Source organism: Brassica napus, chromosome C9 (genome assembly GCF_020379485.1).
Source record: "Brassica napus cultivar Da-Ae chromosome C9, Da-Ae, whole genome shotgun sequence".
Taxonomy (NCBI): Eukaryota; Viridiplantae; Streptophyta; class Magnoliopsida; order Brassicales; family Brassicaceae; genus Brassica; species Brassica napus.
In genome coordinates this window covers 39948147-39963269 of record NC_063452.1, presented here as the reverse complement: position 1 = coordinate 39963269, position 15123 = coordinate 39948147, and the positions used below count along the sequence as shown (strand labels likewise).

Below are 15123 nucleotides of genomic sequence, written 5' to 3'. Positions count from 1 at the left end.
TCTTTCCATATTATGTATTAGTAGTCTTTCCTAATCTTAGTTGATTTAGGTTTTGGATACTTTCCTTTTTACTTATCTTGTAATCTCCTATATAAAGGGAACATTTATTCATTAATGAAACACAGAAACATTCAAACTCTAAATCTATTATTTCACAACATTTATAACATTAAAATATAATTGTTATTTAGTAACATTTTTCGTTTGGCTGAATAGATAATCAACTCAGTTTGATATACACGATTTAAATGTATTTTTATTGAGAACATCGCATAAAAACTTTTAAAATGGTATTCATTTACATTTTAAACCACAAAATTATTTGGTTAGCATATTAAACCATCAAATTGGCTTTTGTATCATTATACATTTTCAATTTGGCTTACTTTTTTACCGAGTAGAAAAATGGAATAAGTCACTTGTAAACAAGGGTTTTTTAAATAATAGTTTTAGTTATTTAATTAATAAAAGAAAATAACAATAAATAAAAATAAAAAAACTAAATTAAATTTAGCTTACAAAAAATCAAAATATTTTTTAATAAGTTAAATTTTCTCTTTTTAAAAATAAAATAAAATAAAAGCTCTAGGTTTTTCGAAAAATATATATCTTAAAAATCGATGATATCGTTCACGGTAACGGTTTATGATATATTGATGATAATTAATGGTGACGGTTATAGATATATTGCCACAAATGATATAATTTTGGACATATCATTTTAATAACACTTTTCAGCGTATCACCAATGATGTGGCGTCAGAAACCAATACTGTCAATATGTCAGAAGCTGCCATCATCATCGGCAATATGACAAAAGATGTTAATATTAGTGGTGATATAACAAAAAGTATTGTTGTTAATGGCGATATGTTCAAAAAAAAAAATTCATAAAGTTTTAAGAGTTTTTATTTGAATTAAAAATTCTTATTTAAAATTTAATTTTTGTGTAGAAGTCGAGCTCCGAGTAAAATAAGTACTGGAAGTGGAATGAAAGTGATGATTCATGAATATTGATATGTATGTTCCATAAAATAAAATAAAAACTAAAAATTAGGAAAAACTTTTCATTTTTAAGAAAAAATTATTATTTAAAAAAAAATTGACTTTTTATTTAGTCTTTTTAGTTTTTATTAAATTTTTTCTTATTTATTGTTAGTTACCTTAATTACCGGTAAACCAATCATATTTTTGACTTGATGATTAAGTAAATCAGGTTGAAGGTTTCTTACGATACAAAATTAGTTTGATGGTTTAATATGCAGGTTAAATAACTTTTTTTGTAACTGAATAGTTAAATAATTTTAAAGTTTAAGTGCAAGTAATGCTGTTTCAAGGGTTTTTATGCGATTTCTCGTTTATTTTATTTGGTACAGCAATAAATTACCTCTAAAGTAGTATAAGTATCGAATCAAGAAGTGTTAAATTAGCGATTTGGTCATCGTGAGTGGCTGTTCTACATGGGGTTCACATATCTACTTTTAATTGGCAAATCTTGGTTGACATTTTAAGCAATGAGTATAAAAGGGTTTTAAATTTATACTAAATACAGCTAACATATAAAACGGATGATCTCACGAATTCCCCACGGGTTTTCTCTCTCTCCTCCAAGAGCACACATATATATAAATATATAAACACATATTGATCCAAAAAAGCTGAACACAGACACTTTAGTAAGTTTAATTATCAGACAGAAGTTTAAGCTTCTTTGTGTTTCTAAATATGTCGAACACTAGCGATTCTCCGACCACCGGGAATAAACAAACGACGACGTTTCCTCTAGCTTCAGTCGCATTGCCTTCCAAAACTTCTGATCATCCGTCTCCTCAATCTTCTCCAGGCTCATCTTCTTCCCCATCTCCGACACCAAGACCTTCTCACTCCGCCGGTGGATCTTCCACGAAGAGAACGACGACCGGATTATCCGGCCGGCACTCTTTTTTCAGGGGGATTCGGCTACGGAACGGAAAATGGGTGTCGGAGATTCGAGAGCCGCGTAAAACGACGCGAATTTGGCTCGGGACTTATCCGGTACCGGAGATGGCTGCCGCCGCTTACGACGTTGCGGCGCTGGCTCTGAAAGGCCCCGACGCCGTTTTGAATTTTCCTGGTTTGGCTTTGACGTATGTGGCTCCTGCTTCGAACTCTGCTGCGGATATAAGAGCTGCCGCCGCGAGAGCCGCCGAGATGAAGCAACCGGACCCGGGTGGAGTCGAGAAGGTAATGGAACCGGGTCAACCCGGAAGGGAGGAGGAGGAAAAAGCAATGCTTTCTTCGTTGGAGTTTATGGACGAGGAAGCCATGTTGGATATGCCGAATTTGTTGACGGAGATGGCGGAAGGGATGCTGATGAGCCCACCGAGAATGATAAATCCGACGATGGAGGATGATTCGCCGGAGAATCATGAAGGAGATAGTCTCTGGAGTTACAAATGATTAATCTAAGCTGTCTTTTTCTTCTTCTCTCTTCTTTTTCAGGTCCTAAGAGATTTTTTTTTTGTTTTTTTTTTTTTGCTTTTTGGGTCGTTGTTGTTGACATTCAAAATAGGTTATTAAGATCTATTATGTTGCATGCTGAATCGCTCTGTGATTGTTATATTTTTTCTACTTTTTCCTTAAAGACTTATGATTTATATGAGGCTAATATAGTTACACAATTAAAATATTTGGTAGACTTGCGTGTTTCTTTATGTGTATAAAAATTCTGCTAAGTTGTGTGTGGTGTTTTTGTTTTTGCTGGTCAATTGTTTATGATGCCTCTAGATAGATAAATGTCTGTTTTAGGAAACAAAAGCATCAAATTCTAGAAGCAACATTAACTTGTTGTGTACATGGAATAGTTGTCATGCTCTGCTATGTTTGTATTACTGTATAGGGTGTATAGCAAGTCCACTGACGAGTTTTCTCGCTGATTAACTCTTACTTGGCTGAATGAACCAAGATAAGCGAATCATTCTCGTCTTACTTGAGCCGAGTCAACCAAGTCAAGTGGACTGATCAAGTCTTAACAACCTAGTGAGTTGATTTTGATAGGACGTTTCAGAGCAATGTGCAGAGCTGAGTAATAACCTTTAAACGGTTACTAGAACCTAATAAACGCGCAAACATCCATTAACCGAATGGTACACACTTTGCTGAGGACAACTGCTTGTTCTCTTACATTAAGTGGACTACAAAATCCTTACCCGTCCACATGCATCCTATCAATTCTAGTTGATAAACTGATAGAAGATTCATTGACATATTTGGTGTAAATACATCATTTGTTGCATGTGTACCTGAAGTGAGAGCAATTGGTTCCAGTTGTTAGAAATTTTGTCGAACATGAGATGAATGAAGATAATTATGATAGAATGATGGACGATGGAGGGTTGGATAATATAAGATAAATAATTAAAATGAAAAGAGATAGATTGATGGATATGGGATCTTTTTTGCTGGATATGTATTGGTCTGGCAAAGATCAATGGATGGATGATGAATGAAGATGGATCCCGTTTTACTGGATGTGTATAACTCTCAAGATCGAATGGTGGATGGAAGATGGATCGAGGTCATCACAAGTTTCTATGGATCAAAAACTTGATAAGACGATGGTTTTTCTCTCAAGGTTGCTTCTCACACAAGACTTAGAATTTGCTGGGGGAAAAGTGGCTCATATATTTCAAAAGTAGGGTGAAAAATACATGGCTACTCATAAGGGGTTTATATAATATCCGACGCAGTTTGCTTTTCTAGGAGACTTGAAGCAAAACGACATTGACTCTCCTGGACTCTAAAGCAAGGCTAAACAAAAGCCTGAATTATTGATTCTAAAAAGGCAAAACAATCTGTCCAAAACTTTTATTGAAATAAAATAAACTAAAATGAAAATAAAGACGCAGATCCAAAATAATAAACTCAGTTAGAAAACATAAGGAAATGAATTCAAAATGTTTCCTTGCATGGCTGAATGGCTCCTCCATTTTTGGGTAGACTGAACCTCAATTTGAATGGATAAACCTGGATAGTTTGATTGATCAACTTGGATGCAGAAATTGTAAGTCTGAATTGGTCTTACCCGTTGGCCAAATAGAAGATTGGGACGATCTGATCTTCAGCTTAAAATGGAACGATGTTTTGATCTGGAATCTTGATTGAACCGGGTTGGACTTAATCTTGGTCTTGATCTTGATTCTTCTTCAATTAGCCGGTTAAGCCTTGGTCCATGATGTCTTAAACGACCCGAGTGAAACCTTCGCGTATGATCCTTGATCCATTCCGGGTTGTTGGACCTTTACGTGCCATGGGAAACTCTGGTAGGTTGACTATAACAGAGGTGGTGAGTCGTTACGGTGGGGAGGTTTTAGTGATGTTTGAACTGCATGGTTTGATGGGTAAGCTCGCCGTTTGGAGGACGACAACGAGTTTTGAAAGGGGGCTCTGACAGCGGCTGAATATGGCAACATGAGGAGACAACCGGATCAGCACCACCCTATATTTTCACTTCTCAATGAGTTTCCCCCTCTATAGTAATCCATTATATTTTGTCTTCTGGTGTATCTCAGGTTGCAGTCTTGTCGATGTGCTCTTGCGCCGGTCCTGCTCATGCTTTATCCCTCCTTGATTTCATGTTTGCCTTGGTGATTTCCGTTTTAAAAGGGTGTGTTGTAAGACCCAACCCCGGGTATCTAAACCAATCTAGATTTGTGACCTTAAGAAAGTTCATGATAGGCCTGGGCATCCGGGTCTTCGAGTCGGGTTCGGGTCGGGTATTGTCGGGTCCGGGTCCTTTGGATCCTAGCAATTTAGACTCATATATGTACCTATAATTTTCCGGGTCGGTTCCGGGTCGAGTCTTGTCGGGTCCGGATCGGTTCGGGTCTATAATTTCAATACCCGTAAAATACCCAAAATTTTTGGGTATATTTCGGATCCGGGTCGGTTCGGGTATTTATGACCCGAAATACCCGAACTGGACCTGAAAACTCTAAAAATACCCGAAAAACCGCAAAAATACCCAAAAATCAGACCCGAAAATCCAAAATATACCCGAATACCCAAATTATATTTTCTAAAAATCTAAAATTTCACCTGAAACCTACAATTATACCCGAAAATCCAAACCCGAAACTTTAAAAAAAATCTGAAATACCAAAAATATACCCAATCACCCAAATATACCTAGTATATACAATTATTTGCGGGTACTTCGGATACCCGGACCCAAACCGAGACCCACGGGTCCAAAAAAAGAAGACCCAATAGGTACTTAGCATGGACCCGAACCCGGACCCGAACCTGTATTTTCGGGTCGATTCCCGTTCGGGTCTTCGGGTCCGAGTAAAATGCCAGGCCTAGTTCATGATCAGCCATTTAATTCAGTTTAAGTCCAATATTCTTACGCCATTTTTCAACACATGAGGTTCATAAACAATCGATCAAGACCCGTAAACAATACTAAGATAAATTGGTACTTTCTTAATCATAAATGAGATTCACTACATAGGTTTAAGTTGTACAATAAGCTATCATAAGTTTACAACATAACCGATCTATCCCCACATAACACATCACATCACATCACGGCTTGAGTCTTCACGGCTCCATTGCCTTACCACGATCAACCTCAGATCCTGAAATCATATACAAATACACATTATTCATAACTGATATCCTAACAAGCAATTCTAAGCATGATCCTAGACCATTATATCATAACAACATTCAGCCACACTTACACACAATCTAAGTCATCCATATGAAACCCTAAACATGACCAGATCACACATAGGTTTGTCATGGCCACATGTTTTAGGTCTATGGTCAATCGGCCTAATCGAAAGTCCGGCCGATAGGCTAAGAACTGCCTTGCTTAGACCGGCCTAAGCCTTGGTCCACGAAACCGCCTGAAACTTTATCAAACTGAATCGTAAATATAAGAAGAAAGAGAGGCGGCCAGATTAGAAGAGAGATGGATGTAACCGAACTCCAATCGGACCAAGGACACAACCGGACCGACTGATGGTCCTAGGAGATAGTTCGCCAGTTACACCACTCACCTTGGACGTGCGTTTAGGCGCGCCCACATCTTTCTCCCTGCCTCTTGTATCCATCTTGGATCAGTATCCTTCTTACAAACGATCTTCCTCGCTGGAAATGAAACCACCAACACAATCGGCCTTGTCTTGGCCGATGAACCCTTCTCTCTCTTTCCTTTCTCTCTCTCGGTCTTTCTTTAACTTTTTCCTTAAGGATCTCTTCGCATATTCTACCCCAAGGGCTTTTATTTATTGAGAGAAGGTTCGGCCAATGTCCCATGCGAAATGGTGCAACTTGCCCCACGAATGGGTGTTGTTTGGCTTGTGAATAGGTGCTTGTGCGACTCCCACCTATTCCGCCAATGAATGTCCTAAACAGACCAATTTTGGGCCAAGACCGATTGCCTAAGGCCATGGCCTGATGGCAAGTGCCCATCGGCCCACAACCGACCTGGGTCGACCAACCGGCCTGCTAACCGCCCGGACCTAACCCAACCTTCCAACCTTCCAACCATCCAACACTCCGTCCACCTGAGATGAGATGACTCACAACTGACCTAGCTGAGTGAGATAGTAGTCCAGCTAGTCGAACTGATCCAACTCAGTCTGAGTTTAACCAAGCTTCGTTCAGCTGGTCGAGCTTCTCGCCCGCACCGTCCAGCTACCTTACACCTCGTCCAGTTCCCTTGTGCACTATACCTCCTTCATTTGGCTAAGTCTCACCCTTCTAATGGTCTTAACCTTCTTTTTAGATCATGGAACGCTTGCCCTTAGGTCATACGACCGGCTTGCTCGTTTCCTCGCACCATGTCTAATCCCCGACGATTCTATCTATGATCGGGGATGTGACATGTGTGCTTTTCAACGGCGACCAAGTTGGTTGTTAGAGTTTTCAGAGTTTAAACTTAAGCCATTTTTAGATCATTTCAGTTTGGACTTTATTTATTCGAGGTCAATAAAGACTTTGTGGACCTTTTATTTTTTGATGTTTTATATGTTTTTATGTAATAAAATAAGTAAAAAAATTATACAAAAACCTTTGAAAAAAATTAAAGCTACTTAAAATTTAGTGTAAATATTTACTTTAGATTAACCTCACAATCGAATTCTAAAGATAAAAAAATGATTGATTCTACTTGAATTCTTTTTTTAGTTTCAAAATATTAAAGGGCCAAATTTAAGCGAACATAACATAGTTTCCTGCGAGTTCAAACCTAATATAATCTTCGAGTGCAAGAAAACAATAGAATGGCTTTCTTACCCTAATAATCATGAAAGGGGCTCTCTCTCTCTCCTTTCTAGAGAGAGAGAGAGAATTCTCTCTTCCTGTTCCTCTTACCAGATTCATATTTTTCAGAGGGAGGATGAGATTTACCCTGTTTTTTGTTGTAAGATAAATTTCAATCGAAAGATTGAATCTTTTGTTTCGCTTGGCGATTTCTATTTTCCTGTTGAGGAATCAGTTTCGCTTTGGGCGACTTTTGTTGTGTATTTTCAAAACCGGTTGGGTTGATCTTCATGTTTTTCATTTCTTATGTTTTCTTAACCAGTTTTGAAGTTAAATAAAGTCAAGTTGAGTTCTTCTCCTTCTGCGTTGAATGATTATGGCGGTTGATTAGGAGATTTGATTTTCTCTTTGTTAGACAAGCTTGGCTCTTGAATCTGAAGTGATATCAAGCTACGCTCTTTTCAGGTGTAGTCTCCACGATGATCAGGAAATAAGATTTGGATCATGCTTCAGAGGTTCAGGAAAGAGGCTAGATGAGTCGGAGCTGCCATAAGGGTTAGTGTTCTAACAAGTTTCTATCCTTTTATTTTAAAGTTTTTCCATGGGATCAAATCTAACAATTGGAAAAGAAGATCTTGTGATTACCGGAGATCGAAGGTGGAAGAACATGCAAACAGGCTCACACAAGTTTGAGATGAAGACTATTGGTTTTCCGGCAAAGATTCCGGCACCGCCTTCCTCAATCTCGTTTGAAGAAACGCGGCCACGTATCGACCACGTGTCAATCATGCTTTCATTGTAATATGTTGGTTTGTATGGGTTTTGTTTTGGACCAAATTTTATAGATGGGTGTGTTTGTAATTGCCCACTGGGCTTCCTTTAATAAAACGAAAAGTTGACCAAAAAAAAGAAAGGGCTTTTTTACCCTAACCAAATCAAACCAAACCAACTTCCACGGTTTTATTTCCGGATGTACGGTTCACAAAGTGAACTATACAACGAAACTACGAAAGAAACTCAACTAGACCCGTACACGTATCACGTATGTGTAGTATTCTAGTTGACTAGATACCAAAAAGCTCCATAAAACAAAATAATGTCTCAAAAATAAACAATACGGGTCCCACAAGAAAGCGCGTGGGGTCAGGCTCAGAAAACAAAACCCCAAACCGTGGCTTGACAGCGAACGCACCGTCCATCTTAACGTGGCGCGCCTCCCGAACCAAAGAGAAGCAGTTACAATCCAACTGTCAAAACCGTGTTCCATGACGTCATTTTCTTTCTTTTCGTTTTAACTAAAGCCTCTTTTGTCTTTTTCCCCCAAATCGTCCCCCTTTCCACGAACATAACTATTAGATAATCTGAATCATCAAATAGCTACATCACACAGTGCACAATAACTATACATATACACAAGACTAAGTAATAAAGCACACGTGTCAGTCAACAGACATAGGACAGCTGTCGTAACCAGATACTCCGTGTGTTCCCCTTATAAAAACAACAAAACTTCCTCTCTTTCTCTATAACAAAAAACACTTTAAAATCCAAAAAGAAAGAAAGAGAAATTAAACATCTTATCCAAAATCAAGACTCTGTTTTCGTTTCATTCGATGGATCCATTTTACACTTCTTTTTCAGATTCCTTCCTCTCGATCCCCGACCACAGGTCTCCTGTTTCTGACAGTAGTGAGTGTTCTCCAAAGCTAGCTTCGAGCTGTCCGAAGAAACGAGCAGGGAGAAAGAAGTTTCGTGAGACACGTCATCCGATTTACAGAGGAGTTCGTCAGAGAAACTCAGGGAAATGGGTTTGTGAAGTTAGGGAGCCTAATAAGAAGTCGAGGATTTGGTTAGGGACTTTTCCGACAGTCGAAATGGCCGCTCGTGCTCACGACGTCGCCGCTTTAGCCCTTCGTGGCCGCTCCGCTTGTCTTAATTTCGCCGACTCGGCTTGGCGTCTACGGATTCCTGAGTCTACTTGTCCTAAAGAAATTCAGAGAGCTGCGGCTGAAGCTGCAATGGCGTTTCAGAACAAGACGGCTACGACTGAGACGACTATGGTTGAGGCAGTGAAACCGGCAGAGGAGACGGTTGGGCAAACGGGTGGGGAGACCATGGAAGAGAACGGTGTGTTTTATATGGCCGAAGAAGCGGTTTTGGGGATGCCAAGGTTTCTTGAGAATATGGGGGAGGAGATGCTCTTGCCGCCGCCGGAACTTGGATGGAATCATAACGACTTGGCCGGAGATGCTGACGTGTCACTCTGGAGTTTTTAGAATTTGAATCTTCTTTTATTATTCAGATTTTGTAAGATTTTTTGAATTTCTAGGATTGGTCAAAAGTTCAACTACCTACTTTTTATTGGTAGACTGGTAGTACGATACGGAAAGAGAATGGAGATATACAAATCTAATAAATTCTATATTACTATTCTTTTTTTTTGTCGACTACTATATTACTATTCTTTCTAACACAATTTGAATATCAACTTGTTTTTTCAATTAGCTAAGGCTCCGAATGGTAATTACGGATTGAGAGGTGCAGTTCTAACACTTATAAAAACATATAGATATATGGTACATGTAGAAATTTTTGTTACTGTTAATTGCGGTGCGGTGTAGTGCGGTTCGTAACATTCAAAGCCTACAACTTTGAAGATAGTTTTCTTGGTTTCCATCCACCTGTATATTAAAAGCAGTTTTTTAAAAACCGGACCGACCCGATGGTTGAACCGGGTTCGACCATGAACCGGTTACATAACTGCGTTGGGCCTAATAATTGGTTCGACCATGAACCGGTCACGTAGCCAGATTGGATTTCATAGTTATTAAAATGCTAAAAACCATTAAAACTATCAAAAGTCTATAAACTATCCATATAAACATAAAACTAGTTTATATTTATAAGTTTTATGTTTTAAATTCACTTATATTTTAATTATGTATCATATTTATTAACATTACTTTTAAATTTATATATTAAAAATATATTAAACTAGATTATTGAACCAGGTTTGACCTGGTCGAACCATATTGAACCATGACCCAAAACATTTTCGGTTCATCTTCCGGTCCGATTTTAAAAACACTGATTAAAAGAGAAACTCATACAGTATTTGAAGTACCATATGTCATTACCACATTGATTCTTATAATCTGTGGAGATATAGATTCATCCATCTAAATATATAATAAGTTTTTTATTAAACTAACAATAAATTAATTATTAATGTTTTCATTCTTTTCATAAATAAAAATTATGAAATTGCCTAATGTAACTAAATTATATATGACAAGTAATGATTAAAATAGTGTATCCTCTCTTATTTTTTTTTTTTCAATTTGAACTTATTAAAATAAATTAAAAAACCACATTAACCATATAATATAAATTTAGTTTTTTTCGTATATATTATATTTTGAATTTTGAAAAACGACTATAAATTACTAAAACTGTTAAAAGTCTCACATTTAAAAATTTGTGAACCATGGTTTAAAATTTTAGTTATGACAACATACAAATGATTACAAAATCATATAATTATGGAGACTCATTTAATTAATATTAAGATTATATATATATGTATATATTAATATAGTTTAAATTAACTATATACCATATAAAATACATAAATATTTTAATTTTGAAATTATTTTTGAACAATTTTTTTGATAAAAGCTTTGAACAAATACTAACAATTTAATAGTTAAATTTTAAACTTTGCATTGATTTTTTTGTAAAAAAAATCATAAATTACAAAAACTATTAAACATCACACAATGAATTTTTTTGTTATGAGTGATTCAAAGTTTTTGTTATATGATCGACTTTCCACAAGATTGCGAATGAGAGGCTGAGGCATAGAGCTGGGTTGTGTCTTCTGCGGTGAAAGAGATGAAAGCAAAGATCATCTCTACTTCGCTTGTCCATATACCTTCACGGTTTGGATGAACATCACTGCAGGGCTACTTGAATCAGGGATTACACCAGATTGGCAAGACAATGTGTCTTCTATCCTAAAAACAACTCGAAGTAGACTCGACACTATTCCTCTGAAACTCGCTTTTCAGACCTCTATCTACATATTGTGGAAAGAGAGGAACTCGAGGAGGCATGGAGGGTTGTGCGCACCAGTGGAGACTACGAGTAAGGCTATTGGGAAGATCATCAAAAATCGCATATCCTCGCTTAAGTATAAGGGGAACCACAAGCTACGGGCTCTACTTAGCAGATGGTTTGAAAGTCCATCCAAACTAGCAACTCTTATTCTTTCATTCTTTACAACAATCAATATATAAATAGCTTGTAAAGGTTTCTACTTTTTTATCAATAAATTTGAAATTCAATAAAAAAAAGTTTTTGTTATATAAAGATACAATTGATCAAAAAACAATATGAAAAAAAAAATTATTTAATAATATCAATATAAAAAATATAGTATATATCTATGTTAATATCGTTTAAATTTAATTATAGACCATATCAAATAAAAAATGTTTATTTGGATTAATAAAATTTATTTATGTGTTCACATCAATTTTATAATATACGTAATAATTACTGAATTTTTAATATTTAATATTTATTTATTATTTCATAATATGTAAAATAATATATAATACATAAAAATAATTTTTATATAATGTTCATTATGCGCACAATGCGTGGATAACCTAGTTTAATATATTCAGAAGTAATGTTACCAACTGTATTCATGAAGTCATAAGGGCTTAGAGCAGGCTACGCCTCTGTTTCTTCAAAGATATCATGATTGTTGTGGGAACTGAAATTCACACTGTCGATTTCCGTAAAATAAGGAAACTTAGGAAAATCCTAATTTTCCAGAGGACCCGGATCTCTGCGAGAGCCAACGACAAGTAACCAAATAAATGCGGAAAATATGATAAAACATGATAAAACGAATTTACAAAGAAAGTAGATCTTATTTCGAATTCGCGTAAGAGCGTTGCGATCATTACAAGAGAATACAAAGGCTTTGGCCGCAGGGGCCGTCAGCGAGTTACCTAGTTCTAGCAACACATAAAACCCTAATCCTAGTTGAGTCGCAGCTCGATAACAAAAGACGAAAAAGATATCTAAAAGGCTTTGATTGATTTCAGACTGAACCTTATGAAAGGCTGCCTACGTACCCCTTTCGAGGATCAAGCCGAACGTAGTTCAATTGGTAGAGCTGGACAAGAGATCGAACTGCCTAGGCGAGTTCGTCTAGTGATTGAGTGCCAGTCATAGAAACCGAACTTGTCGAGAAATAAGCCTAAGTTTCTAAGTGCAGAGAGTTCTGAGTCTAAAAAGAGTTCCGGTCATGCCTCTCGCCTAGGACCCCTTATATACTGGCTCCAAGGTCGGTTTACGCCTTTCCTCTTCTGTCCTTAAGCCGCCATAGCATAAAAATGGAGATATTCCATTTTTTCCGATCTTCGTAATTATCTTCAAAATTTCGTATTAATCCGCGGAAACTTGACATTTATCTTCCCTTGCGGACCAAGCGTAAACCGACATGCGGTTTACAGGCTGTTGGTTAAGAAATCGTAAGTTGGGCCTCGAGTCGTGTCTTAGGTCCCTTTGGCCGTCTTTCGACTCGAAGCGTTTATTACGGCTTCTTTCGATAAAGAATGAACTTTCCGCGGTTTTTACGGTAAAGTTTGATTGATAACTTAGAAATGACGGGGAACGTGAGATGGGTTCGCTACGGTATTCGGGAGATAGCATCGAAGGGTAGGCGAGAATGCATGGACTGATGTCGTATCGACGTTTCGGAAGAGCTCGGTCACTACATAGCGACCGAGCTTCGGTTCGAGCTCGGTCGCTACGTAGCGACCAAGCACCTGCTCGAGCTCGGTCGCTACGTAGTGACCGAGCTTTGGCTCGAGCTCGGTCGCTACGTAGCGACCGAGCACCTGCTCGAGCTCGGTCGCTACGTAGCGACCGAGCTTTGGCTCGAGCTCGGTCGCTATGTAGCGACTGAGTAGCGACCGAGCACGCTACGTAGCGACCGAGCACGCTACGTAGCGACCGAGCACGTTACGTGGCGACCGAGCATGCTACGTAGCAACCGAGCACGCTACGTAGCAACCGAGCTTTGGTGAGAGCTCGGTCGCTACGTAGCGACCAGCTTTTGCGCTGGTTGCTACGCGGCAACCTTGTTCGCGTCTTTCTCTGATTTTTCGTAAATATGTTTTCTCCGCAAGATTCTTCGTAAAAATAGATCTTTTTCTAAGATTTATTTTTCGTAAAAACGTTCATGCTGATTTTTACGGATTTTCAGACATTGATTCCGTCGTGACCGATTTTGACCCCAACAGTTAGCCCCCCAGCTCGTTAGAACCATGAGCTTCTAGCGTCAGGTTTTTGCGAGTGGCTTGGCAAGTTAGGTGAGTTAGGCGGAATTAATGGTCGAAAAGGTTTGTGGTAAGTGGTCTTCTCGCTCTTCTAAGAGTAGAACGCGATAAGATTGGGGCTGCGCCTTATGACGGCTGCATACGTACCCTTGTTGAAGGGATCAAGCCTTTCGTAGTTCGTCTTGGAGTTAAGGTTCTTATGACTTGTTTTCCAGCGAGACCTTTACGGTCTAGTTTTTATGTAGCGGTTATCAGGCGTGTTGGTGCCGATGGCATTTTATATGGGTGTAGAAGGAAGATTACGAGTTGTCATTTTGTAATCTAACTCTGTGTGAACTGCTATATCCGTGATCTGTTTCGAGAGTTTTCCGCAGTGTGTAAACTTGCGGGATTTCTGAAGACGCTTGAATATTGGCAAAGAGACAAACTTTGGGATCTCGTATCAAGGTTTTTGATACTATGCCTAGAGATGTTAGAGACCAGTGCGCTGGGTTTAGGGCAAGACCTAGGTTTACTCCTGGTTTTAGAGGGTGCGATGACTAATTCGACTTACGTATCCCATTTCAGTTTTATCCTGATTCCATACCGATTTAAAGTCCGCGATAGGTTCTCGGCTTATACGACTTGTATGGTTGGAACCGAGCATCTCTCCAAGGACAATTTTTAAGCCTCCTGGAAGTGTTGACCAAAAATTTTGGATTTCTTTTATAGCGCTATTATCCTTGTGTCGGATGTACGAGAGTCATCTCTACGAGATGGCTAAGTCTGTTTAGGACGTTAAGAGTTTGTTGTGATCAGCAACAAACTTAATGGTTAAAATTACCGTTTCGAGTCTTCGCGAAGGATATGTTTTGAGAAGATGTTAGTGCGTATGACTGTCTGGTCTTCCAAGAAAGTGTTTTTATCGAGGAAGGAAATTTCGTCGAAGAACGAATCTTCAGGCGTCTGCGACGTCTCGCGATGCTGAAGATTTGTTATTCTTTCGTATGCCGCGTTTTGCGCTTGAAATGTTCGCGGGCTTGAAGATGTTTCGCGATGTTGCAAGGGATTAGTCTTAGCCCTGCGTTTGGGAAACATTCTGGTTTGACTACGGATGTTTGCAGCCAGAATTGTTGTTCCTGTTTGGATTTGATTTGTGATCGAGGAGTTAGAACCAAGGGGTCGCGTAAATTTGTTCCTGGAAAGAGGCATCCTCCGATACCGTGCTTTGTGTGGTGTTGGCCTTCCGAGATTTCTTTCGTGTCTATTTGAGGATGTTCCGTATAGCTATAGGAGCTCTGTTACGAGTTTTCCTTACATGCCGTATTTTACGAGTAAAACACAGAGGGCTTAAAGTGAATCGTAGTATATGGAACTTGGTCGTTTCCAGGTTGAAGACTTGGAATATGTCGGTTCCGAGAGAATTGCCAGAAACGAACCGAATTTAAGATGACCTTTATGTCTCTAGTTTTTTCTCTCCTTAGGAAGCGAGCTTGATATGCGTGGCGATCGTTTCTCGATTTTCGGAGAGTTT

The 15123-nt window shown here is 38.4% G+C and overlaps 2 protein-coding genes across 2 annotated transcripts; both read left to right on the top strand.

Annotated features, from left to right (window-relative positions):
* The first annotated feature begins 1604 nt into the window (after window positions 1-1604).
* LOC111209820 (ethylene-responsive transcription factor ERF025-like) lies at window positions 1605-2725 on the top strand. Its single transcript, XM_022709823.2, has one exon. The coding sequence runs from the start codon at window positions 1726-1728 to the stop codon at window positions 2437-2439; it is 714 nt and encodes a 237-aa protein (XP_022565544.1). The 5' UTR covers window positions 1605-1725; the 3' UTR covers window positions 2440-2725.
* A 5472-nt stretch (window positions 2726-8197) lies between these two features.
* On the top strand, window positions 8198-9683 carry LOC111211460 (dehydration-responsive element-binding protein 1D-like). Its single transcript, XM_022712556.2, has one exon. It carries the CDS (start codon window positions 8865-8867, stop codon window positions 9525-9527), a length of 663 nt encoding a protein of 220 aa, XP_022568277.1. The 5' UTR covers window positions 8198-8864; the 3' UTR covers window positions 9528-9683.
* The last annotated feature ends 5440 nt before the right edge of the window (window positions 9684-15123 follow it).

Bases quoted from the DNA above. Each gene is read 5' to 3' on its own strand.
- LOC111209820 (XM_022709823.2), top strand. From the start codon at position 1,726: ATGTCGAACACTAGCGATTCTCCGACCACCGGGAATAAACAAACGACG.
- LOC111211460 (XM_022712556.2), top strand. From the start codon at position 8,865: ATGGATCCATTTTACACTTCTTTTTCAGATTCCTTCCTCTCGATCCCC.